We start from the raw sequence: 26,532 nt of genomic DNA, 5'->3' as shown, positions 1-26,532 counted from the left end.
CATTCCTCACCAAACCGACCAAGAGGTTGTGGTTCTGTCCCTGAAGCAGGAGCCAGGGACTGCAGATGCAATCATAGCTGTGGCAGAGGTCTTGCTAAGTTTAGAATCAAGTCTCCTTTAAATTTGCCTTGGTCTGACCCTGAGTAGGGGGTTGGGGAATCCTTGGTCTGGTTTTGGGTTGTAGGGGAGAAGCACATTCTTATTTTCTATAACATAATTATAGTAGACAGTCAGATCCATAGCTGAATCCTCCTTTCCTTTGCTCTCTTCACTTTTTATCTGGGGTAGAAAAATAGGCCTTTTGCATTTTTCTCCTAAGATATGTTCTGTGACAAGAGAGTTCAGTGGTTTCTCTTAACACTGGAATGGTTGTTTTAGTTGCTGCTTGGACCGCCTCATTCCTTTTCTCGTGCAGCTGTATGTAAATCACAGAGGAACAGATAATCCATGTCCTCTGCTATAAGGTTAATGCCTAAAAATATTCTTCATCTGAAAAAATGATCAAAGAAGGAGAACACGGGTTGCCTGTGTCTTTAGTGGCTATAAAAGTTTTGCTTATTGAAAAAGGAGAAATCCCTGGAACCCACTTGCACTGTTGGTACGACCGGCAAAGCTGATGGTGCTGAGAAATCACCTACAGATTACAAGGAAATTAAGTGTTTCAGTGGTTAATTGAAGGAATATTAGGAGCTTTCTTAACTTGTTTGTTGATATTGCTGTTAAGGAAAAAGAAAATCACAAATCTGGATGTCCTTTCAGTTAATATTAACCATCTGCCTGATTTAGTCTACTTTTCTGGCAGGGCTTTTGCTTTTGTGGTTCTTTTTCTTTTCTTTGTGATTATGAAACAATCCCCAGTGGTATGTTAGAAATCACCACTATAATGCTGACAATTGTTCTGGGGTTAGCTTCAAAGGCTTGCAAAACCCACAATGTTAAATCTATGTCTGAAGCTGGCATAGTCACTCTCTACAAATGGGTAGTTTGAGAGCAAGTTGCCCTCAGCTGCAGACACCCTGCATATTCTTTTAACACAGGAAAGCTTGCCAAATGCAAAAACTCAAAAAATCAGAACTCTGCCTTTGGGACACCGCCTGAATGTAGCGGGGTGCCGGAGCTCCCTGATCAGTAGCAGCTGGTTAAGGCAGAGGAGGACAGAGGTTCCTGCTGCAAATACGTGGTTCCCCTGAAGACACGTGGTGTCAGACGTGGTTAATTGTTGCTGCAGCTGTCCTCAAACTGATTGGAAGCCAAGGGAAAAATATGCAAGGCTGCTTTTTGGGCAGATTAGTGCTTCTGACTAAAAGACCTGTTGTAGTGTGTGTTTGTGTTATTCTGCCTGCCTTGATTTCACGGGGGGGTTGCTATCATTTGTGTGATTGGGTGGGACTGGAATTCAACCCATTACCTCCAGAACAGCTTTGGTCACAAAGAAAATTTAAGGCACTGTGCATAGGAACAGGAACTGGGTTTGAGTCTGCATACCAGTGAGCTGAGGCTGCTTTGCCTTCAGCTGAAGCAAAACTCTGAATGCAAATGTGAATGTAAATCTATACAGAGAAAGGAGGAGAAATTTTATTCTATGTTATGTTTTTGTTATTGTTGTTGTTGTTTTAAGGTGTATTAGAAATTTTGAATCTCAGACCTGTTTACAAATGAAAGTACACAGTTGAAAAGAAAATAACCTATTCACTTATTAATGTATTTCAAAAATGCTGGTTTGAAAGTAGAAATCTTTATTTTCTGCTGTGATGTTAAGGATGAGGCGAGTTAAGATGTCTTTCAAAATAATCCTGGATACATTTCCCTATTCATCTTTTTCATCCTTCTTTGGAGACAATTCTCAACTGTGCTGCTCAAAGCATCTTTTTTAATCACAGATGTCTATGGTAGGATCTCTCTCTCTCTCTCTCTCTCTCTCTTTTTTTTTTTTTTTTTTTTTTTTTTTTTTTGTAGCAAATGCATAAGTTGCTGTTTGGCCCTTAGGTAGTCATTAGCTTAAATCTACTGGATCTAATTCTGATCTTGTGTGATTCTTTCGTGATGTAGCTCTGAGGATGTTAATGCTGCTGCTTGTGTTTTATAGTGAGAAGTGCACTTTCAGTTTGGTAAAATTCTTTAAAAAATGAAGACAGCATTTAACAGTGTTTTCAAAACAAATAGCCCCTGGGTTATTCACTGATGCCATTACTCATGACCCAGAGAGATGTTGTGATACAGAAGAAATAGCATACTGAGCCAGGTTCTTCCTTTGCATGGTTTTGCTGACCAGAGAGAAAGAGATGTGGCCGTCTGGGTGTATTGGCAAATTAAGATTGATCTGAAAAGAGAGTGTGGTTTCTTAATGGGCATTCACACTTTGTAATTTTCCACCCACAACTGTTTCTTCCTAAACTCTTGATCAGTTTCTCCATCACAAATGTGGCAAACAACTCAATGAGCTGTTCAGAGGTCCTGGCTGCTTTTGTTTAAGAAACACCTCCACTGGATGCCAGAGGGAAAAAAATAATAATAAAAAATCTTTATTATTGTGTTTAGATGTTCTAGTGACTAACAAAGTTTTTGGTGTTGTTGGGACTGCTTTTCTCTCTCTAGTGTCAAATAGCGGTGATCAAAGACATGATAAAGTACAATATAAATTAATGTTTTCTTTGTTTCCCATGTAGTTTTCATGGTTGTACATCTTTTCAGTTTGCAGCATTTCTAGGTGAACAAAGTCCTTTACCTGTTTCCATTAGCAGATACAGAAAGTCCGTTTCTTCCTTCAGTAGGAACATAGCTGAATCTCTAATTATATATATATAAAATTAAAATGAATCATCAGTTTTTGAAATCAAGAACTGATCCTATTTTGTTTTGTTATTTTACCATTTTCTTTGTGGTTACTACAGAAATCAAATATGAATTGATATTCTATTATTCTCCGGCCTCTTATTCCTTCTTTTTACACTCACGGCATTTGATGTGATGTTTTGCCACACTGGAACTGTGGAAAGACTTAGTTAATAATATTCAGAGAGCATTACAAACAGAGGCAAGGAGATATATCACCGTAAGACAGACTGAAGTAGGCTGACTACTTAATTCTTCCTGTGCTAACATTTTCAAAGCATGCTTATTGAAACACTGATGTATTTCTCATTTATGCTCATCAAGAGTCTTTGAAACTTCATAAAATGATACACAGAGAGACATGAATGACTAATAACATTTTCAAAAGCAGGATATTGTGTAAAAAGATAGCATTGGACATGATGTATGACCATAGCAAAGTTAAATGTGACTGACTCACTAGTGTTTGACATGTTGTAATAGGGTTTCTGTTACTTAGGCTCATTAAACTTCAGTTTCCAATTCTAAGAGACTCATATGGTTTATTTCTGCTTTGAATTAGCAAAAATCAGAGCTTTCAGTTCTACTCTCATTTGGTAATAACACTGGCAATTAAGGAATAAGACACCAGCCACAAACAAAGAAGCAATTCCTGCCTTAATGCGTTTGTGGTTTAAATTCAACAGCCCTTATGTTCACCAGCTGTTTTACAACACTCTACTTGTACTTTCTTCTTAAATTCTCCTGGATTTCCTCATGAAAAGTAGTTACACTGGCTTGGGAAGGCTTTCTCCTAGTTTTCATAAGTATATGGGAGATCAGAATTAGAATCTGTATGTGGTTTACATTTATAAACATTTATGAAGACTCACATGCTATATGTCTGTACTTAAACCAGATGCTTTCATGTTTTCTCTCCACATAAGTCTCTGCTCTGCTGGTTGATTGGGAATTCCTCTGTTTGAAAAAAACTAGAATAGGTAGGTCTTAGGCATACATGATTTCAGTGAAGAATTGTGCTGTTATTTTTTTTTTTTTCTTTTATAATACCTTTAATACAAAAATAATCTTATGTTCCAAAGGGTACCAAATTTCCCCAAGAACCTGGAAGAAAGAGAAGCTGCTGTTTTCATACTCGTGTTGTGTGTGAAGCTGTCTGCAGCAATAATGAAAATCTCCTGGCAACACTGAACCTGAGGACTCCAGGCAGGAAGATTTTGTTGATCATGGCATACCTTTTGGCATAGATTTGCACGTCTTTTCCATTGAATTTCTGGCTTCTTCAAAATGAGACAGCTTGTCTCAGTAGAAACACACTCACTTTGCATACTCACTGTAGCTTTTCATAACTGTTTCACTTTACTGCTGCCACATCCATGCCAAGTACTAAGCTACCCATGATCTTTTCAGCTCAGCTCAGACTTGTTAGTATCTTTGCATGGCATTATACCATTAAACACAGTTCACTTTAACTCACTCCTTCCTTTGGCATATTTTGTCTCTGATTCTACAGAGTCTACAGACCAAAGTCTGCAAGTCTTTACAGAGCGGATTACTGTGTTGAATGATTACCATGGTGTCTCCTCTACTACACATGCACATAACCCAACAGGCATTCACGATGCATATTCAGTCCGCGACTTGTAAGCGTCTGATTTTAGGAAAGGAGAATAGATTGTGTTGAGCCTTTGATGCAAAAACAGGTCACATTGTGACATTTTCTACACCTGTCTTAACAGCAGGAATGGGCTGTGTTATTCCTGGTCAGGTTGAGCACATATCTTTTAGCCCATCTAACAGGCAGATAATTGTGCGTGGAGGTAAGATGACATACAGAAGTATGAGTAGTTAATCTAAACCTTTTATTTTTAAATGAAATTTGCTCCTGTGGGGTTTTGATTACACTGAAACTGTTCTTTTGATGTTGTTTCTGTTGTTTTTTGTTTGTTTGTTGTTGCTCTTCTCTTCTGTTTGTTTGTTCCTGTCCTGTGCCTTCTGAAGACTTCCTGTTGAGCAGGGATGTACCTCCAGCACCTCATGCTTTCAAGCCCCCATCACTCTGTGATGTCAGGGCCCAACACCTGAAGTAAGAAAAAAAAGTGATTAATTCCTTACCAGCCAGTTTCTGCTGTCCTTGCTCCGGCTCTGCTTCCCTTCTTGCTGGTTGACTCACGTGGCTGTTTGGCTGCCTGCTGTAGGCAGGAATAAGGGAAGTTCTGGTGTGTTTGTGAAAGCGACATGGCCAGTGGCTGTGCCCATCAAGGTGGAGCAGTGCAAGGTGTTGCTCCATGTGTGTGGCTGTGTGTGACACGACGGCTACACCACACCAGGCAGAGAGGTGTGGGACAAGAAACAGAGACGTGGGGCCAGGCAGGCACCGTCCCCAGAGCAATGGGGCCAGGGGCACACAGGCATGCAGAGGGCACAGACAGGAGATGGCCACCCAAGATACATTTTGGGATTTAGTCTTCAGGACCTTGGTGCTTGCCTTCAGATACACGAACGTTAAATGTTTTAAAACCCAGAAGTCTGTAGCAATGTGTGGTGTGCCCTAAATTCCACCTCCCTTTTTTTTTTTTTTTTTTTTCATATAAGTTAGTTTCCTTGAGGAGTTAGGACCTCCTAAATTTGTAAGGACCTTTGTTTTCATCCGTGCAAATGAAAATAGTGTTGTCCACAAAACGTAAACTTAACAAAAATTGAAAAAGCAACAAAAACAAAAAATCCCCACTTATTTAAACCTATTTTTTACAAATGATTTCATTTTTGGAAGAGTAACTATGAAATACAAAGAAGCTATTGAAATAATCCCTTAAATGGTTGCACCTAAATAAAGAGAAAACAAGGCTATCACAAGTGCCATATCACTTCCTCTAGCAGTGGGTGATTTACTCTCCTAGAGATAATACAAAAATAATTGGACATAGAGACACCAAACACCCTAAGCGGTTTCAAAATAAACCATATTTACTTGTACACCAAAGTAACAGGATATCAAGTGTTTTTGAATTCATGGATATGCCTGCAATAATAAGGTAATGCAATGCCTACCTCTGAAACTACTTAGAGATAACCAATATCTTTTCCAGATTCCAAGAATTTAGTGACTGTATTAGCAGTCCTTTATGTGTAAGGAACCTCCTGGAAAAAGACCACAGGCTACTCTTCTGATAGTGAGCTCAGTTTGCTACTGAAAACAGGAAAATATCATTTGCTGTATGAGTGTTTTTATTAAGCTGCAGCACTAAAAATACTTGGAAGACTTTTTTTCCTTTTTTTTTTTTTTTTTTTTTTTTTTTTTCCCATCTGCCACACTTGGTCACATGCCATCTAGAAGCTGTTCAAATCTTAAACCACAAATAAAAATTATCAGTCTGTGATAACCCAAGACAGAGATAATAACAATAGGAATTCCTGAAATTTGAAAGTGTTGACTTTTGCCTGTGCTCTAATGGCTATTCTAACTCTGCATCCACAAGATGATCTAGAACAACTGTGCTGTAGCTAAGGTGGTCTAAGGACACAGGCAGCACAATAAAAATTTAAGTTTTTCAACTGTACCAGTTGGCCTAGCAGTAGAGAAAATCTCTACTTGAACATTTTCTACCCACTTAAACACATGCTACATAACCATAAAAATATATGGGATATATATATACCTAATGATTCTCCTGCTGGTTTTAACTTCAGTCACAGAAACATTAGCTGCAGTTAAGACCGGACACCTTTAGTGTAGAATTTGCAAGGTTTTGGCATTCTGAATGTATGCAAAACTGCAAATTAAAATGCACTTGTTCTGAATGTTGAACACGCTTATCTAAACGTGGGAGTTGACCTCAATATTAGATACGGAAAAAAGAAAATAAGAAAAAAAAAGAAGATAACATTCATTCTTCAGATGCTGGCTTTATTCCTAGCTTCTCTATTGGGGCTTTGCTGATAGGAATTAATAAAATACATTATATTGTGCTGTGCATACCTTCTTTCCAGGATATTCAATGAAACAAACCAGTCAATGGCATTTTGTTTGTAAATTGTCTTTTTGGTTATAGAGCTGTTTATAACTCTCATTCCCAATTTTTAAGTAGCATTGTAATATATTATTAAACAACATAAGACAGTTTTTGAAGCGAATAACATAGTCATACAAAGTACAAAATTAACAGGGTACCAGGGAAGGGAATGATGCTGTATAATAGCAAGTACAGGACACTGGCTGTCAAGGTTGATTGCAAAAGCTCTGATGGACTAGGTGGCTGCAGACATGAGGTCAGTACACTACAGACATAACAAAGGCCTGTTGATTTTTTGAAACCTGGCATTGCTGATTGTGCCCTGTGGTTGTCTGGAATAAACTGCTGGATGTATGTAGGAAACAATGCCAATCAGGGTTATTCTCCATCTGCTTTTGCCCACAGTTGCTGCTGTTCTGGCGCAGGTTTCTCTTGCAAGCTGCAGCTTTTCCATCAGGGAAGAAATATCTCAGTTTTCATATCTGTTCAAAAGCCAATCTGCTTCTTTACAAACATCACAATATGCCAATTAATAACACATGGGAAAGTGAAGCTGCTACATGTGATTCGACCTTACAAAAAATAGCTGCAGCACATGCTTGGATGTCTTCACTCCTGCAGCCAGTTTCATCTTCCTCTTCTGTCCCCCTCACCTGCCTGTGCAAGCAGACCTTTCTCTGTATAACGCCTAGTGCTTTCAGAAGCCTTTGAATTAAGCTGGGGGAAAATCACAGCTGTTTGCTTATTGGTTATTATATTTTGTTTCTTGAAGGACTGTAAATAAGAAGGATGAAAAAGAGTTTAAAATGAGATATTTTTTTTCACAAGCACTCTTTACCATTTAATAATCCACTGCAGCATGGAGGTCAGACAGGAGGAATTAGAGGTCTGTGTGTAGTTGCAGGGCAATGGTCTCATTGCAGTCTCAGGGATGCACTGAGTGAACTCACATGGCTGGAATGGTGCAACTCATATGGATACACGGTTATGAAGAAAGGCAGTCAGGTGTGTGGAGAGATGGAGTTTCCTCTTATACAAGAGAGCAGCAAGAAATTGTGGAGCTGTACTTTGGGACATCAGACACAAATGGGTGATGCTGCAGGCAGGTTTCTGCTATAGAACATATGCTCAGGAAAAAGAAGCAGACGAGGTCTCCCTCATACATCTGGAAGAAGCCTCACTTTTGCAGGCCCTGGTCATCATGTGGGACTCCAACCACCTGATATCTGCTGGGGGGTCAACACTGCAGGGCACAGGCACTCCAGGAGCTTTCTGGACCACAATGATTGTAACACAGTGAGACTGTGGAACCAAGGAGGGGAGGAGCTCTGCTGTACCTCAGATTTCCAAAGAAAATGAGGTCAGGAGTGTGGAAGTTGGGAGCAGCCTGGCTGCAGCGACTATGAGATGTAGGGCTTCAGTGTGCATGACTACCTGGTGGGAGGAGTAAAGAGATCTGTGTCAGACTTCTGGTGTTGGTCAGCGATAAGACAAGAGGAAATGGATGCAAGCAGAAACATGGGAAATTCTTCTTAAACAGAAGAAAAAGGCCCTTTTTCTTGTTTGGATGACTAAACACTGGAGCAAGTTGCCTAGACAGACTGTGCAGTCTCAGTTCTTGGACTTATTCAAAACCCAGCTGGACATCATCCTGGCCAGCCTGCTTGAGTGGCTGGAGTAGATAACCCCCAGATGTGCCTGCCAACTTCTGTGATGCTGTGATATGAATATGTCGTCAAAATAATAATATATTCCAAAACAGACTTCACAGCATGCTTTCAAAAAGCTTATTCATAAAGACGTTGCAAAGAGGAAACCTAATTGATTAACAAATTTTAAAGGGTGATCTGTTTAAAATTATAGCAACATCAGCTGCAAGACACAGTTGTTTAACATAGCTATTTGAAGAATGGTTCTTTGTAATAATTTGATTAAAGGAAATTTGGGGAAATTCATGAGTTGGTACATGATACTTCCTGACTAATTTGGCAGGACCTTTAGCACAGCAGGATCCAATTAGTCCATTGTTCAATGAAAGGCACTAAGTTATACAGTGTAGGTACTCATTTTGAGTGTGAAGCAGGTGCACGACAGGGTATGTGAGAGGTATGGAAACTGCTTTCCAAGTGTACAGCAAGGTGCAGTCCAGGCTGTCATAGAGATTGCTGCCACGGATGGAGAGAACAGGAGGAGTAACTTGAAGGGTGATGGAAATTAGCTCTACTACTTTTTCCTGAAAATCAGAAGGGACTTTCAGGGGGTCTTATGGAGCTTCACAGTCTGTTTAGCAAGGTCTCCGGTCACCAAACTCTTTTCCACAGAGCTGGCAAACAGAGTTCCCATGGGATGTATTTTTTTTAATGACCTTTCTCCCCCACTTCCCCCACTTCCAAAAAGGAGAACTTTTTCTTTATTTGAGTTGATTTTTTTTTTTTTTTTTTTAACTGAATGAGATTACTGATTTGATCAAAATTTAATATCTTTGCTTTGGGGTATTTTTATACAAACACAGGAAAAACAGAAACAGAAGGCTGGATTAGCAAAACAGAGGAGGAGGAAGTGTCCACACCCTATCTGTGCACAGTAACCCAGAAGTGACAAATTCTGAAGTTCAGGCTGAAGTTCAAATCCTGAAGGTCAAATCCAAAAGTTTTTGAACCCAGTCCATGGTCTTGAACAAAGACCTTCCCTTGGATGACTCTTAAATGTCACTGGAAATGAGGAAAGACCCCACCTCCCGGAGCATAGTGTCCCTTTACTCAGCTCTTGTTCGACCATGTCCACCACGCTGTGTCTGGTTGTATTTCCCTCAGGACAGACACCAGTAAACTGGAGCTAGTACAGCAGAGAGGGATAAAGATAGCCAAGGGCTGGAGATCTTAACCTCTGAGGAGAGGCAACAGACTGAGAGGTGCTTAGATTCAAAATACTACATGTTCCAGTGGCTAAGGCATTCCTCCAGGGCATGGAGGATCCCGGTTCGAATCAGAAGGATGAGCTGAGAAATAGTGTTTACCAGGACAACACTAAATACCCAGCTTGGCAGTCACCAAACTTGGAAGGTTAGTGGTGCCCACAATACCTCGTTGGTTTTGCAGACACAAGTGCTTAAGATTCACCTCATGCTATTTTCTATTTCAACTATTTTCTGTGTAATGACTACCATACTCTAATGAGCTTTCCCAGCATGTGCTCCTCCCATTCTGCCTGGGAAAGCTTCTGCTGGGATAGTCCGAGAGGCCTGACCTGAAGTGCTTCAGCATGCATCGCTTCCACCTGTGGCTGAATGGGGTCTGTCTGCAGCCACAGCCACAAAAGGCAGGTAGAAGACATGAAGGAGGAAAGAAAAGGGATTTAATATTGATTCTGCTCTGAGAGAAGGCCTGGTATCTGAGAGGTAAATTTAACGCTGATGACCCACCAGCTGGCTTTCCTTTCTTTAGCTTTCTGTGCACGGTGCAGCACAAGCAGCAGCAGTACAGGCTCCTGCTTGCTGCCTTCTCCAGTGTGTCACACATAAACAGCAGGAACACTGCTATGGCCCTTTCACCCTGTGGATTCTCTGATCTGTGGAGGGTGATTTGGGTGACAGTCAGCTGTCATACAACTTGGAGTGGTGGGCACCATCCGTTCATGCTGTTGCAACCAACCAGCCACCAGTCAGTCTAGGTGATAAAGCCACATCTGTATAAAGGAAGTCAATGAAGAGTTAACTGGGAGATGAAGGTTACTGTGCTGTATTTATGCTGACAGGCCCAGTTCCCCCTTTTCATAACACTGGGTCTGGACAAAGAATTAAGTGCTCCAGTGTTTGGCAAAGGTGGAGCAGGTACAAGCAGTAGATGGCCCACAGTCATGTTGGAGAAGCTGTTGAAATGGTAGCTATGTCAAATCCAAGTGGGACCGCTGCTCGGGATCTCTGCTGAAGACCAGCTCTTGTTGATCCAACCATAAATTTATACCTCATCACTTATTCTGGTTTGTTCCCTTGCAGGTAACAGAAAATGGCACATCATAACCATAAATCTGTGTGTGAGCTTTAGCCATGGGGTGATATGGGGGAGACAACATAAAGAGCCTGCCGGCTAGGCACAAAGTTTAGTGAACCACACAGCATGTCTCAGAAGAAGATCAGGAAACAATTCATGTCTATAAACTAATGGAAATATGGAATCTGGCAGCTTTCCAGGTGCTGAATCCATCTTGTCATGATGCTGGAAATAAAAAATGGGATAGTCCTAATCAGAGCAGAGCACAATTCAAAGAGAAATAAACATACTTTGTAAGCCAGCCATAGGACTCAGTCCATGACAACACACTGTTGTGGCAATATCATACCCAGTGTCATTATTAGTCACTTTCCCCTTTGGACCTTACTATAGACTGCTTTTGTCTCTACATGGCTGCAAGGAAGCTGCAGAGCTGTCATCTTGCTGACAACTGAAACGTGTTTGCCACAAAAGGAAAACAAAATGCAGTGTTTGATGCAAAGAGCACTGCCTGCACATCTGATCGTTTTGGTCTGGTGTGAGATGCCCAGCGTGCAGGCACAGATTGTTTGCAGACATCGATCAAACCAGCTGACAGTGCAAGCTGCAGCCACAAGAAGGGGTGTAATTTTGGCTATGCTTTTTTTTGTCAGAGTGAAGAAGTTTAGAAGAAATAGCCTCATCTGTTTGCTAGCTTTAAAAACAGGAAGGAGAGCCTCTAAAGTTTCTTTTTTCTTTTTTTTTTTTTTTTTTTGTCTTTTTTTTCGTTTGTTTAGATTTGATCAGTGTGAGTCAGAATAGTGAGAATTCATAATGTCCGACAGTTGCATCTAAGTAATTCCTGGGGAAAAAATATTTTAACCTAAGGAATGCAATTTTATCCTTGCAGATTTTTAACTTGGAAGGGCTTCTTGGTTGGAAAGTGAATGGGGGATGACAAAAGGAGTGCTGTTTCTTCATGGATCAGCTTTTAAGAATCAGAACATATAAAGATTTTTCTATACCTCCAAGGTTTAAGACATCTACATCTGCTATTTGGATTATACCCCACTTATCTTGGGCTATATAAAGTTTCAAGCTGAGGATCCTTACTCTCCTCACACCAACAGCAGGGTAAATCAGGAATAACTGTGCTGAAGTACAAAACTTGGACATAAAGCCCCACTCAGGCCTTCAGTGTTTAAACAGAGATAAAAATATAAACATCTGTGTTCATTAGCATGCTTTCTTCTTGCTGAGAAATGAAACGGATTATTCCAAACAATAACTAACCACGTCTTTTATCCCACTCCTTTCTTTTTCCATGAATTCCCCTTCTCATGCCATTGAAATAGCTGCCTTAAAGATCTTTTGATGCTGCCTGAGTGCTGCAAAATTCACAGATCAAAACAAATCACTGCAGCACAAAAACAAAGGGGCAGCCTTCGCGGCGGAACAAGCAGAATGTCGGTGTCGGTGGGTTGTGCAGGAGCACTGCTGTGCTGCCATTCAGGTTTTTTGTTAGGTAAGTAGCAAGTTGTGACCTGTAATCAAAGTAAGTGATACATTACAGAGATTTTTCTTTGTTGTATGCAATCTGTTGAAATGCTGGCATGTAACTTGAACAGGTGGGGGGGAGCCCTGTGGCAATACTTGCCCGTACAACTTTAAGTATAAATTTACCTTGGGTTCTGTACATTGATGGCATGCATCAAACTAGAAAACAGGGAGCAGCTGGAGCTGCCTCATTCGTAAGGTTTGCAGAAGTGAAGCTGCACTTTTAAAATTTTTATCATATATATATATATATATTGTCATAATCAATGATCTCCAGTGTATGTGAGTATACTGATTTCCTTTCCGGTTGCTGTCAGATAGACTATTATTCACTTTGACATGAATTTGTAAAACTTCAGCCATAGCCCCTTTGGAAAAGTGCTATATGCTTTATTTTATGCTTTCCTCTGCTACACTTACTATTTGATATTGCATTTGTAACAGCTGTTGCTAAGATCATGTCTTCCCTTTTTACATATGTCCTTGCTCTACTCAGTAGATTTCAAAAGGAGAGTTGATGCAAGAGCTGGCAAAGAGAATGCTCTAGGAAAGGCAGGAGGAGATACCCAGGTAAGAGACAGATTACTTCAAACCACACAAAATCTTAGCCTGGCAGCCAGGTGAGTGCAATACCTCCCAGCTCTAGGAGTCCAAAATCCAAGGACACAGCACAGACATCATATCTGCCAAAGCTTTGCTGACTCAGGCAACAGAAGACTCCAGACACAAGAGCTGAGCTACTGAGCTGTACAACATTCCTGAACATCTGCTGGAGGCTCATGAACATGGCAACCCTCCCCTGCAGGACTTCTGCACTGTTCTGGGCAGTTACTTTGCCCCCACCAGGCAGATTTGTTACTCCAGTGACAGCCTTATGAATAAGTCCTTGAGAAGCTACGTTACAGCAACATAAGGATTATGAAGATCAACATCAAAAAGTCTGAAAAAATAGGATCTAAAGGTTTTAAACAGTATTGAACAAATCTTCCTTTTCTTCTGTCTCATTTCCTTTTTTTTTTTTTTTTTTTTTTTTTTCCATTTTCCATTTCTGCACATCTCCTCATATTTGGCTTTCTCCTCTGTTTTCCTCCAAGTTCTGCAAAAGCACTGTCATCTGAGGGAGAAACTGACCGCAGGGCATTTATTTGTACACAAATAATATTTTACCATGGCAACCTCCATTTTTTTCCATTATGCAGTCCTCAGGATGATGAAGTTGCATTTGAGCACATGGGCATTCTCCTGCTTCTTTTACAGCTGGTATCTCAAAGAAATCTTAACTATGGATTGTGATAGGGATATAAACAATAAGGAAAAGAGACTTCATCCATTGAAAAGGTTTTCTGAAATTGTTGGTGGCTTCTAGGTTTGTTCATGTCTACAAGGAAGAGGTACTTATTTATAAATCATATAAGATTTAAGAGTTTACTTACCTATAAATGATTGATCAAGTTATTTACCTGTTAAGAGGGGTAATTTTGCTTTCACTTACACCTATAGTGCAACATCTGATACAAATTAGCAGAGAATTCTGTTCACAGTGTTTTGTTCATTCTGGACTCTTACAAAATAGTCATTGTCTCTCACCTGATTCATTCTGTAATGTCCAAAGACAATAATGGCATTTTAATAATTTAATTTATATGTAACTTAAACGAAAATACTTAAAAAAAAAAAAAAATCTCTGAGTAGAATACTTGTAGACTATTGGAAAGAATAGTTTATTTTCTTCCCTTACGCATCACTCCAAGGATCATACAGTGGCACTCAGCCACCTATCTTTGCCCCTGACCTTATAGCTCAGCTTTCCTTGCAAGGTATAAGACCAGTTCCTGACTCCAGACGTAGACTGAGCTACATGCCTGTTCTGAGCCCAGCTGTCATTCCAGCTCTCTGGGCTGATGTTGTTGGCATTTCAGCTCCAAGGTTTTTTAAACTCCCTAGCCCTAAGCCTAATCGTAACCCTACTCTTCTGCAGAGTAGGTGATAAACCTTCCTATTTCAAAATGTGTGATGAGCTACTGCTCCATCCTGAGCACATCTTCCTGCAGCTCTTTGGGTGGAGATAGATTGGGTGGAGATAGATTTACTCCAACCCCAAATATACTGGCTTCCCTAGCTCCAACCCTAATGTTATGCTGCAACAGTGTGCATATCAAACACACCCAGCTGGAAATGGGTGATGAAACCATCATTCCCCTGATCGCTGATCTTAAGCAGCAGAGTTTCTTTTAATCTCACAGAATCAGAATCACAGAATTGGCAGGGGTTGGAAGGGACCTCTGAAGATCACCTAGTCCAACTCCCTGCTGAGCAGGATCACCCAAAGCACATTGCACAGGATGGCATCCAGGCAGGTTGTGAATGACCTTCAATAATTTGACTCTTACAGTACAGCTTTAATTGAAGTGTTTATTATTGTTCTTGTTTGAACAGCTGAGATACCATTCAGTAACATATCTGAAACTTAAAGGGGTTCAAAGATATGATTCACCATAGAAGCATATTGGTACTCACAGAATATAAATCAGAAGACACATTCAAAATGTTATTGAATGATTCAAATAAAAAGAGTTCACTTTCTAATTTTCTGTTGTCTCTGGCCCCAGCCAGGGCTGCGAGCAGGAAAAGATGAAAAGCTGGAAGACAGCTGTTGGGTTACAATTAGGGGAAAATTTGCTCCTATGCATTTTCAAAGTCTTTAAACTGAATTAAGCCAATGTCTCGCTTTTGTTCATTTATCTGAAAGCAAATCCATTTAAAAAGGATGTACTTGGAGTTACACACAGAACAATGTATACCACATCCTATTTCAGAGATATTTTCACTGACGTGAATGGATAATGCACTAGAAGGAAAGTTTTAGGAATTTGATTTATGTTGTTTCTCCTTCTGTTTACTGGAGCCCCGTATTCTCTTTAGAAATCCCATTAGTATTTCCCATTACTCATGCTCCTGTCTTAAAGCTAATAACAAAACTATCATGCTTACCTCAAAACAGTTCTATTCCCCAGCTTCTGGAGTAGGGGAGGTCTTGGTCTTTGACTAGCAGAGGCCAAACACTGCCCCTGTATGGAAATAAATAAATAAAATAAAATAAAATAAAATAATGGAACTGATAATGGATGATGAGACTGTTAATGGATTTCTAGTGTGGGAGATAGTTTTTCGTTTGTTTGTTTGTTTGTTTGTTTTTAGTTTGAGGAATTTAGGCTACTTTGTAGGTTTGTCATAGTAGATTTTCCTTTGGACATACCAATACATTTTGCAATAGCCTAATCAGCTTGTCTAACCACAAGGCTGTAGTTCAGACTGACATTTGTAAATTCCACAGGGCTTATGGAGAAGCCAGGTATAGAACTGGGTGATAACAAGACTTGATTGGAAACAGAGTAGTCTAGAGGAAACAGAGTAGTCTAGAACACATGTTCTTCTAATCAAGACTTCTTCAACTTCTGACCTGAGTCCATAAAATCAAACACCTGGTGAACTGATTGTTTTTAATGTTACTATGTGGTTTTGTCCAGAACCAAAACCAACTTTGGATATGAAATATTGAATAATATTAATTTCTTCTCCTTCTCTCAAAGTTCATTTCATAATTACTTATCTTTAGCAGAGCAGCAGCGAGCTGCACCACATAAGGTCTTCTCTTTGCCTTGCGAAGCCAAATCTTCTTCTGTGATATCTTCTGTCTACAGGCGAAGTATCTTTGATTTATGTGAGGAAATTCCTTTAGACGTGTGTGTGTGGGAAGGATGCTTTCCAGAAGGATTATCTGCAGTAACAATAACCATGAGGTTGCCTATCTCACTTTGCACTCCTCCTGTCCTGTACCTACTGGCTTCCTCTTTTCCACAAGTGAGTGACAAGACCCATGGCATGAAGATAAAGAAGTAATTCTTGGAAAGATGTATCCTCTGGCATGGATCGAGCATGGATATCTTCTTCAGAAACCTCCACCTGACCATTTTTACCAACTGAGAATTGCAGTGGCTGGCACTTTTTGTGTTGATGGAAAAGGACAGAGTTGGCAGCTGAAAGCCCAATGGCCTTCAGAGGCCAACAGTTGGCTACCAGGCCATTAGCAAGGCTTGTAGCCAATGTTTAAGGACTGTAGGGTATCTGCTAACCCACTGGTTTTTAAAAAAAAAAAAGACAGAAGTCAAACATGGTAGCTATTATAAAAAGTTAGTTAGCTGTAAAACTGAGCTTTTTATGTTCAGTTTTTTTTCCAGTATATATATATATTTCTGCAGAGGAAGTTGAAGTTTGCTGGTGTCAGCAGAGTTTTTACAGAGAAACAAATCACTGGGATTTAGTTTGTTTTACAACTTCACATGAAGATGTCATTCTTGACTATTTCTTTTACTCCTCTTCATGAAATCATGGTGATGTGCAGCTACAGCTTGCTTCCTTATAGAAGCTGGTTTTCCTTCACAGGCAATTAAATAAGGCCTAGAAAATTTATTAAACAATATCAATTGTAATAAAGTAGGCTGCTGCTTCTAATGTGACAGAGGGATCCTGCAGTCTTTTTTTCACTGTCACCCACAAAGGAAGAGCCTGCTTTAGTGTGCTGTGACCTCATGCCCAGACTGGCCTCCTGTTCTTTTCCATACTATTGACAACCTGCAAACTGAAGGACTGTTAATTACTATTATTATTATTTTTTTAGACTGCTCAATTCAGTGGCTAGCTAAATCTTTACCTAGAAGTACAGCAGTGCAGATTGATGCTGACTCCACACGCACAGCAGAAAGATCCCCTCTGGCCTGCTGTCATGGTTCTGCTTGACCAGCTTCAGGACCAGTTGATCTTGCTGAGCTCAGCTGCAGCACAGTTCCTGTACTGAGTCCCAGAAGTACTTGCTGACAAATCAGCACCAAATCAACCACAAGGTCCTTAAAAACCTCAGGTGCCTTTCTCACTCTCCTCAGTAAGACCAGCCACCAACCTCCACCAAAATGAGTAGCAGCAACTCCATGGTCTCTGCATGAGATTTTGGGGCATTAATCACTGGAAGCAACAGAGAAGAGTAAATATACTGAATGAAGACACAATATTCCAGAATAACTGGCCAAAAACCTGTACTTTGTTAGTACTAAACCACACCAGGCTGCTCAGAGCAGAGCTGTACAAAACTTTACACAGAACCAGTCCAACAGAACAGATGAAAAAAAAAATCCCCCCTAAGCCATTCTAGAAAGCAGGGAGATGTATCTGGTGTGCTGATGGATGCATGTGGCTCGTACTACAGATGGCAGTGACAGGAGCTTTCCCCACTGCTTCAGTTGGAAGTTGCAGTTTGTTGCTAGTAGTGCAACAACATAGCAATCAGAAAAATCAAACAAAACTGTCAGGACATTTTCCTGATCATCTGTCTACCTCCCCAAAGGACACATATGCTGTATGGCAGCAGAAATAGCCAGCATGGTCACTGGATACTAGTACCCTCTGCCCAACTTCATTTTGGTTTTCTGTTAGGAATTAAATCCCTCAGAAAAATATGGCATATGTATATTCCCTTTAGTCACTCTCCCCACTACGTGTCGTCACTTACTAAGCAGCATGAAAGGGGACTCCTTACTGATCTTACTGCATCAATGTAGTGTACAGAGAAGCAAAACTTCAAGCATTTTTTTGCTTGATTTACGACATAGCTCTGCCCATAGGGGCTAACCAGAACTAAGCCCCTGGGAACAAGAAGTGTATTGTATGCAAGGGCTGCAGTAAGGCAGTGGACACTGAACTGGGCATGACTGCATGGCTGTGTTCACGCTGCCCTGTGGTACAGTGCAGTCCCATCCTAACAAAGACTGACCTAGACCCTTATGCGGAGTTATGAGAGAAGCCCAGTGAAAACCAGAGGAAATATTCCTACAGCATGAGGTTCCTCCAGAGAAAGGAGATGACAGCTGTTGCAGGAACTGGCTCATAAGCCGGATTAGAACCAATTTGCACTGTGAAGCACTGGAGACAATTGGCACAAGGCATTGCAGATATACCACAGCAGTTACACAGTTTAATTGTCGTGGCTTAACTGGATTAGATGACCTCAGCTCAAACTACTGGCATTTTTCATACTGAAGAGAAATAATATGAAGGAAGTAGATGCCAGGCTTTCTATCTAATTTGACTTGCGAAGTGCCATGTGTGATTGTAGTACATTAGAGCATATTAATAACAGTAACACATGTGTGTGAGGAGACTGAAATATGAACACTGAACTGTTTGACAAGACCTCATTTCCTTGTCCAGCCCTGATATCCTGTTCCAACTCAAAACAGTACCGGTGTCCAATGTCTGAGATCCAGTGGAAAGTTTGGATGTGCCTGGGCATTCGGTGAGATCTTTTTACAAAGTGTATTTTCCAGGATTTCAAAACAAACACTGTGGAGGAGAATATCTGTAGCTAGGGGTGCAGAAAATATGGAAAAGCTTAGAATGTAATCATCATCCTTCTGCTCCTCTGGTGTTAATCTGGACGTACAAAAGGAGTCAAATTAAAGTGAGGCAAATTGAGGCCTGTGAATCAAATTAGCCCTTAATGCGAGCTCACTTAGTATTATGGTTTACCAAGATGTAATTGGCCTTCTGCGTTATTGTGTGTTTCTGCATTCCCTGTCTTAAAAGGCAACAAGCATAAATGTGTCCTGCCTGCCCCTTTGCTGGCTGGTGAGGAGTGAGCTGGGAATTAAATGCTGATGGAATTAAAACCTGCCATTGTAGAGGGCTTCTGTACACCACAAAAACTCTCATATATAATGATTAAAGGCACTTTTGATATTTGTTTTCACTTGTGAGGGAGGCTGGTTAATTACACTCCTCCCTGACATGAAGAGGGCAACCTAATTCATTTAGCAGCAGGAGAGGACAGGGTGGGACTTCAGGAAATCTGAGTTAATAAGGTGCAAACTGCTTTTACGAATTCATTATAGAGGAAAATATTCTGTCCTCTTCCACACATTTCTTGGAAGAAAAAGCCCAATGGGACACTCTGAGGGTTTGCATCGGTTTCAAGAATTTTTATGTCATTTTAATATTGACTCTCTCAAGACCCTTGGCTAGATTTTGACACTAGATTTTGATGCATTTTACCTGTCACTATTTGACTTAACTAGACTTTCAGAAATTCTCTATCATTCTCCTCCAAGTCCTCTAAACTAATCTGTAAATCTAATTTAACCCACCCCCCCCCCGAAATATCTGACCTAAACATTGCGCTCATTACTTTAAATATTTTCTCAAATCCCTCCACAATGTCTTTATCTGCCACATATTCCCTTGCCTTCCCAATAAAAATCCCTATTTACATTTCTGCTCACCTTCTCCCTTTGCCCTTCAGAACAGCCCATCCACACCCACCACTGCCATCACACATTTCTCCTGATACTTCCCAGGCTCCTGAGAGTTTGCAGCAACCTGGATTTGTCAGATTAATAACCAGTTTTCTACTGGGGGACATAAACTTTGGTGTCTGAAGAGCTGTGGCACGTGTGCCCCCGCCATTCCTGATAAAAGCCACACCATCTGCAAGACTGGTGGGGAAATCAGGTGAGCGCTGATAGTGGTGAGTCGCCAGCATCAGCTGCCTATTTGGGCCCTGGGCTCCTCAGAATTGGTGTATACTGCATAATGCACTATACTTGGTTCTATATGTATATGAAGTTTTAAAATCGGCATCTTTCAAAGTTGTTGGAGACATTTAGCTAACCAGCTGCAGTTAATTCATGTTGGGTGTGTTTATCTGGCTTCAGAAGGTGTTGTTAAAATGTATGCTGAGAGAACCATTTGTCTTGCTCAAGCTTGGTGCTCTTTGAATCAAGAATAAATCAATTTATTCTAGAAGATTAGGTAGATATATTAGTCAGCCATCTGTCTAAGACACTTTGCAGCAGATATGCCTGAAATGGGATCATTCAAGTCTCTGAAGATTTTGGTTATGAGAGTTCGGTTCCAGAGAGAAACTTAAATCAGAATTGTGTATGGCTTTGACTAGATAAATCCCAGGTAAGATCTTACAGAGAAGGCAAGAAAATTATATTAAAATGTAAGTCTGTGTTTTAAACATTTTTGTGTGCTACTAGTAAGATCTGCAAAGTTTGCTCTGTCTACAGACTGGATGGACAAATAATGTAGAATTTCAGTACTTGCTACGTAACAAATGAAGTGATCCTGATTTCTTTGTTATTTCTTATTGTTTGCATGTTACCATAGCAATTGGGAAACATTGTCAAAGATCAGTACCTCTATTAAACTGCTCCCTGAAAAAAAAATCCATGCCTCTCCCAAATGTTTTCTGCCTAAGAAAAGGGATGGTGGATAAATAGAGACAGAGAGACAGTAAATATAATGCAACTACCCTGCACGACTTATGTTGGTCTCAGCACACCAGTTTCCTATTCTCAGTCTTTTATAGGTCTCACAGAAAAGAAAAAAGAAAACAACAACAACAATAACAACTATCTTTTAAGGAGGAACATGAAGAAGTATAAACAAGAAACAATGTGGATGATTATGGAGACCTTACATGTGAGAGGATCAAAGGGTGTAGAAGCTGATGTCAATGTGGAGGAAAAACCTTTCTGGGAGAAGGAGACTACAAAAGGCTTTGAAAATGAAAACCTGCAGTTTAGGTTTAACAGGAGGAGAGAGAAGAGCTAATGGTCAAAGCTAGGTAACTGATCTTTGTTGTAGCACTCGCAGTGGTTATATCTGAGAATAAATAGCATGCAGTCTTAAATGAGCAATTAGTGTTATAGGAAACTGGCAACAACAGTGCTGGAACAGAGGAAGAAGAAAGTTATCACAACAAGCAAGGTATATCTTTCAATTTTCTTACTTCAAGCAAGGAGTTTCTGTTTTTATCCCTAGAGAAGTCATTTTGAATATGTTGCTGCCTTATAACAAAACGTAATGGCATGCGGCGTGTCAGGTTTTGTTTTTCCTGCAGCAGTTGGAAAATGCTTTGGTCATCTCAAGTGAGACATCATCGTTATACAACTGGCAGCTGTAACAGATCAAAAATCTGAAAAGGCTAAAGAAACATGGTGCTTCCTTCTGTTAAAAATATATATAAAATTTTTTTATTTGACAGTTTCATTTTTTTTTTGATTAGTTATATTTCTGAACAAGTGACCATTTTGCTGTAGTCCTATGGACTTAATTCTGATGAGAAGCCACGTAATTTTTCCAGCCAGCTGGGAAAAGTTGTAAGGTGCTACATTTTGTCTTGTGGAGTTTCTTTGTTGTTGTTGTTGTTTCGTTTGGATTTTAGCCTATACACTCCTTACTTTTAAGTTTGTGTGTTTGTGGGGCTTGGCTGACACCAAGGTAGTGATGGTAAGGCACAAGAGAAAAAGGGACGACTGAAAAAGCTGGATGCTATACAGGCACCATTTCAACTCTGGAGGAGCTAACTTGCTGCAAAAACTGGCAGCTTTAGGCCTGCCTACCTGTACTCATTTTTCAGACTGAAATCTAATTCGTGGAAGACAGAAAAGACAGAACCAAAAGGATTTTTTGCATCCTAACAGGGTCTTTTGCCTAGACTATCAGGAATAAAAATATTCTAAGAAATAGAGAATAGGGATTGGGGCAGGTAGAAGCTGTAGGAAAGAGGGAACACCCTGAAAACAAGGAAAAGAGTCCTTAATTATACATGCATGAAGAACAGAGCCTTGAAAATGGAAGAAAGAAAGCTGACGTTGTTTCTGAAGCACTTGGTTCTGAAGCACTTAATTTGTCTAACAAGTTGCTATGCTCTTCACCCAGTAAAAAGACTGAATTATGGCAATGTTATCTTTTTAAACAGAGATTGTAAAGGAAGACAGAAGACATATCATGTTTATGAAGATCTTGTGCCTGAAGGTCCACTTTTGGGATTTGTCAAAACCCTGAGAAAAGATCAGCTCATGCCTGGAGTCTGATGAAGTCCATGCTGCAAGAAACTACCCAAGGAGCCTGAAATGTATAAAAACAAATGTGAAAATACAAAACATGCTAAAAGCAGGGCATAAATTGAGTTAAAATGATCCGAGTCCTGGATCTTGTCAAGGCTTCATCCTTTGAAGAAGGAGATGGAATGGGGAACCTTGAAAATAGAGGAAGATTTTGAGAACTTTTTCAAGGGGATAATGCAGCTTTCACCAAAGTTCAGAGCAGAGCTGAGGGTGCCCTCTCTTCTGAATTGCTTATACCCCTGTACTTTCCCTGAAATAGAAACTAGGAGAGACTGGAGGTCTCATTGTTGTGGAAACCACAGGTCAAACAGAAAAAAATAAAATAAAAGTAAATATAAATATACTTAAAAAGGATTACCTTTTCTGGTCAAGACCACTGGTTTTATTAAAGACCCACATGAGTTGAGCTAACTTCTGAAGTGGGAAAGTTTTTCTACTACCTGAGAAGTAGCATTCTGGAAGAAGCCTGTGCCAGATATTTTTGACACCGATTTTCATTTCAAAGTGTTTCCAGGGAGGCCTGGCATGTGTCCCTGGGAAGAGCAGAGAACATGTTTGTGTGGGTATTTGGAGTCTGTTTCTGGACACACCACTTCCACACGCTGCAAGTGTGTTGCTGCTCAAGTGGGAAGTGTTTCATCACAATAACTTCCTGATTTTATTGTGGGCGCTCAGGTCTGCACACACACGGTCTCTGCCTGGGATGCTGGCAGAGAAGCATGATTGAAGGGATGGATAAAGTTTAGATATTTGGATTCTAGGCAAAGCTAAACAAATAACTGTAAATGCTGTGTTACAGAAGTATCAAAAATAGTGCAAAGTGTACAGGTAAATGACACAGCAGAGGAAACCAGGGCGCTGCCACTGTCCTGGCCCCTACAGGGAAGGAAAGGGGACAAAGAGTTTTTGGAAGGTGAATTGTGCAGGAAATGCAGTGGTACCCAGCCAGTTGAGCAAAAAAATGTAGAATGCCACTGTTCAAACAAATGGATGAGGGATGCAGGCACTGTTAAGTTGTCTGTGGGAAACTGAAGGGATTGCACTAATTAATACCCAGCAAAATCAAAACTAAACTGTGAATGGTGATCCCCAGGGTAGGTGCTGCTCCAGTCCTCTTACAATGGAAGGACTGAAAATTAGATACCTGCTTCCTGCATGCACAAAAAACATTGAATATCATTATGTTTGTTATGAAATAGGCCATGAACCATTCCCCAAAGCAAGCAGGTGTGTCCTACCCATGCGAGCACAAAGTCTGTTCTTCTGGGTTCAAAAGCATGCTTTTAAAACAGAACATATATGAGGGGGATTATTCAAGAGGTAGGGAGGGATTATTCAAGCGTGAACTGTGTGAGGGCTGGAGCCATTGTGCAAGATACCAGCGTGGTTATTTGAACGTAGTGCCTCTGTCAATTTAAGGGGAAAGGCTCTAGATACCGCATGGGATTCAGGAATGGTTTTATAACTGTATTAGAGGCTACGTGACAGTTATTTAGGGATGCATTTAGGGATCACCAGGTGCAGGAGATATTTTTACTGGGTTCAAGTGCCCTTGCTCGGAGCCTCTTAAAATTGGTGTTGCACGCCGGAATTTGCCGACAGTAAGAAAAATAAAAGCCACGTAACTGAAGCAGCCTGTGCAGGCTGCAGTGCAGGCAGCACATTTTCCACGAGGGCTGAAGAAAAGCCCCGTGCGTGTGCCCAGCAGTGCGTGGCCGGGTGCAGGTGAGAGCCGCGGGGCGCACGCCAGAGAGGGGCAATTCGGGGTGGCGGCGAGGAGGAAACTTTTCCCCGACGGGGACAGCCCAGAGGCGGAGGTTGCCGAGCCCTGCGCAGCCCGGAGGTCCCAGATGAGCGGGGTACCAGCAGGGGCGGCCAGCCCAGCGGGGCAGCAGAGGGGCAGGGCGGGCCGGGGCGGCACAGGGGGTGGGAGCCTCTTTGTCCTCCGCACACGGGTGCGAGGGGGCACCGCACCGAGCAGCATAAATATCCGGCGGGGAGGAAAGCGAGGCACAACCGGGCTCCGCTCGCGGTGTCCGAAAAACAGGACCACCCCCCCCACACTCCCCCCCCGGACCTTGCTTCCACCCAGCGGGTCGCCCCCCGGGGGCTGCGGCTCCCTCATCCCCGACACGACCCGAGCCTCCCCGCCCCGATCTGGGGCTGGGTCCCGCCGCCGCCCCGCTCGTTCCCCGCCCCGCCGCGCTCCCGCCCCGCCGCTGCCGCGAGCCCCGGCTCCCCCGGCGCCGAAGATGCTGCGGCTCTGCCTCCTCGCCGCGCACGGTAAGCGGCGGCCGGGCAGGGGTCTGGGGGGTGCTGCCCACAGGGGGGAGCGACGCCTGAGCCCCCCACGAGCCGGCCGTGCCGTGATCGGGGCTGGCTTTGTCCCTTTGCAGCTCTACGGCTGGCCGGGGCCGCCCTCCTCTCGCCCGGGTCGTGCGCCTTTGAGGACAGCGCCTGCGGATATGAGTGGGACTTCGCGCATCTGCCCTGGGCGCTGCACGGCGAAGGTAAGGGCGCCGCCGGCACCCCGGCACGCTGACCTCCCCCTCGGGGCGCTGCCGGCACCCCGCTGGCGGTGCCGGAGCGGGGAAGCCCCCCCGGGGAAGCCCCGGGTCCCCGCTCGCCCCCGTGCGCGCTCCCGCTCGCCCCGTGTCGCCGTGCGCCCCGGGAGGTGCGCGCTGCCGCTTCCCGCGGGATGCCTCTGAAACAGCCCTCCCTCGGCTCTCTGTCCCCGTCGGGAACAGGAGGCTTATCAGAGACCTGAAAGAAACCCCAAAAGCAAAACACAAAGCAGCACCACCACCAAACCCCACACACCTGTCAAATTCCCAGTGGGCAGCGCTGCTTTTCCCTAAGTGTATGCTGGGCTCTGCTCCAGAAGTGGGAGCATTTTCAGGGCAAAAGGCAACCTGTGTGAACAGTATCCCTACAGCATTAAGGCTTTAATCCATTTTATGGTACCTACACTTCAACAGGAAACATGTGCATTACCATTTCAAGTTGTGTTAGACTTTATTGAGACTGACTGCCATTCAAAGGAACAAAATTCAGGTGATACACAGAATTTCACTGCAACTGTAGCCCTTACCTGGTAAGATTTTAGTGTAGGCTCCTACTTTTGACAGAATCAATGTGAGCAGAGAAGGCACTAGACAAATATACACACAATGTGGTTATAACTGGGTATTATTATTATTATTATTTAAATTGGTTTGATTATTTTATACCCATAACGTCATTCATAAAATGAAACTTGCTTTCATACAGTAAAAGGAATTATGGTCTTCAAATGTTCCTAAGCTCCAAAACAGGCACCAAGAATAACAAAGGGGTGAGTATAGGTACACAATAGGTAGACACCCTCCTTCACTCCTTGTCAGTGTGCCATTCAAAGCAGGATGGTCCAGGTCATTCTACTTGTCACTCAGTTTATAATGAGATTTTTTTTTTTTTTTTTTTTTTAATTTGCATCCAGTCTCCACATACGCAAAGCAAATCGCCTAACCATTAGTCATTAGTGTTTGGGAATGGCCACAGAGTGCCAGCTTCGAACAGGCTGTGAAGATGTCTCAATTTCCCATTAAAATAATTCTTGTCTTTTCATTTATTTAAAGACGTGTAGGTTTTCCTGCACTTTTGAGGATACTACTGAAAATTTAGTGCCCATCTCTGCTTTCCCTACTGTGCCTGTTAACTTAATCTCCCTTCAAGCCACCCAGCTTGGCAGCAGCACTGCTTGTGATTAATGGGAAGCCACATGGTCGTGGTACTGGTTCAGCTCCACGGGGCTGTGGGACGCTGGGAGTGGTACCGACACAGACGAGTGAGCACAGTGTTGTGCCCATTCATGCTACAGTGCTTCAGAAAACGGGGAATTTTTGTCAGAGGTTTGGATCATCAACAGCTGGCATTTTTTTGGCCTGCAGAACCGTACTTCGGTTGTTGTAGTTTGCTTCTTGTGTCTGACCATCAGCATACCAGAGGCCAATACTACTGCTAAGCTTCTGTCACTGTAGATCTTGTTTTTCAGACAGATGTAACTGAACTGTCATGCTCTGGGTGGACATGTGGTGTACCAGCACTCGTAATCGGTATAGGTCTGTCAGTGTTTCCATTATAAACCCTTTTTTTTCAGTCTGATATTTAACCATAGCATGTCATTCCATGAAAACATTTGGCACACAAAGTATTATC

The 26,532-nt window shown here is 41.9% G+C and overlaps 1 protein-coding gene across 2 annotated transcripts in view; it reads left to right on the top strand.

Annotated features, from left to right (window-relative positions):
- The first annotated feature begins 24,454 nt into the window (after positions 1 to 24,454).
- MAMDC2 (MAM domain containing 2) overlaps positions 24,455 to 26,532 on the top strand; it is a 63,456-nt gene continuing 61,378 nt past the window's right edge. Inside the window, exons 1-2 of one of the 2 annotated variants that reach the window (XM_035310274.1) lie at positions 24,455 to 24,618; positions 24,732 to 24,845. In XM_035310274.1, the coding sequence (XP_035166165.1) occupies positions 24,588 to 24,618; positions 24,732 to 24,845 (145 nt within the window). In that variant the 5' untranslated portion in view covers positions 24,455 to 24,587. The remainder of the gene's footprint in view (positions 24,619 to 24,731; positions 24,846 to 26,532) is intronic. The other variant, XM_035310273.1, reaches the window with a different exon arrangement.

The sequence above is a fragment of the Oxyura jamaicensis genome, chromosome Z (genome assembly GCF_011077185.1).
Source record: "Oxyura jamaicensis isolate SHBP4307 breed ruddy duck chromosome Z, BPBGC_Ojam_1.0, whole genome shotgun sequence".
NCBI classification, from domain to species: Eukaryota; Metazoa; Chordata; class Aves; order Anseriformes; family Anatidae; genus Oxyura; species Oxyura jamaicensis.
The sequence above is the reverse complement of the archived record's forward strand: the minus strand, read 5'-3'. Positions and strand labels throughout refer to the sequence as shown.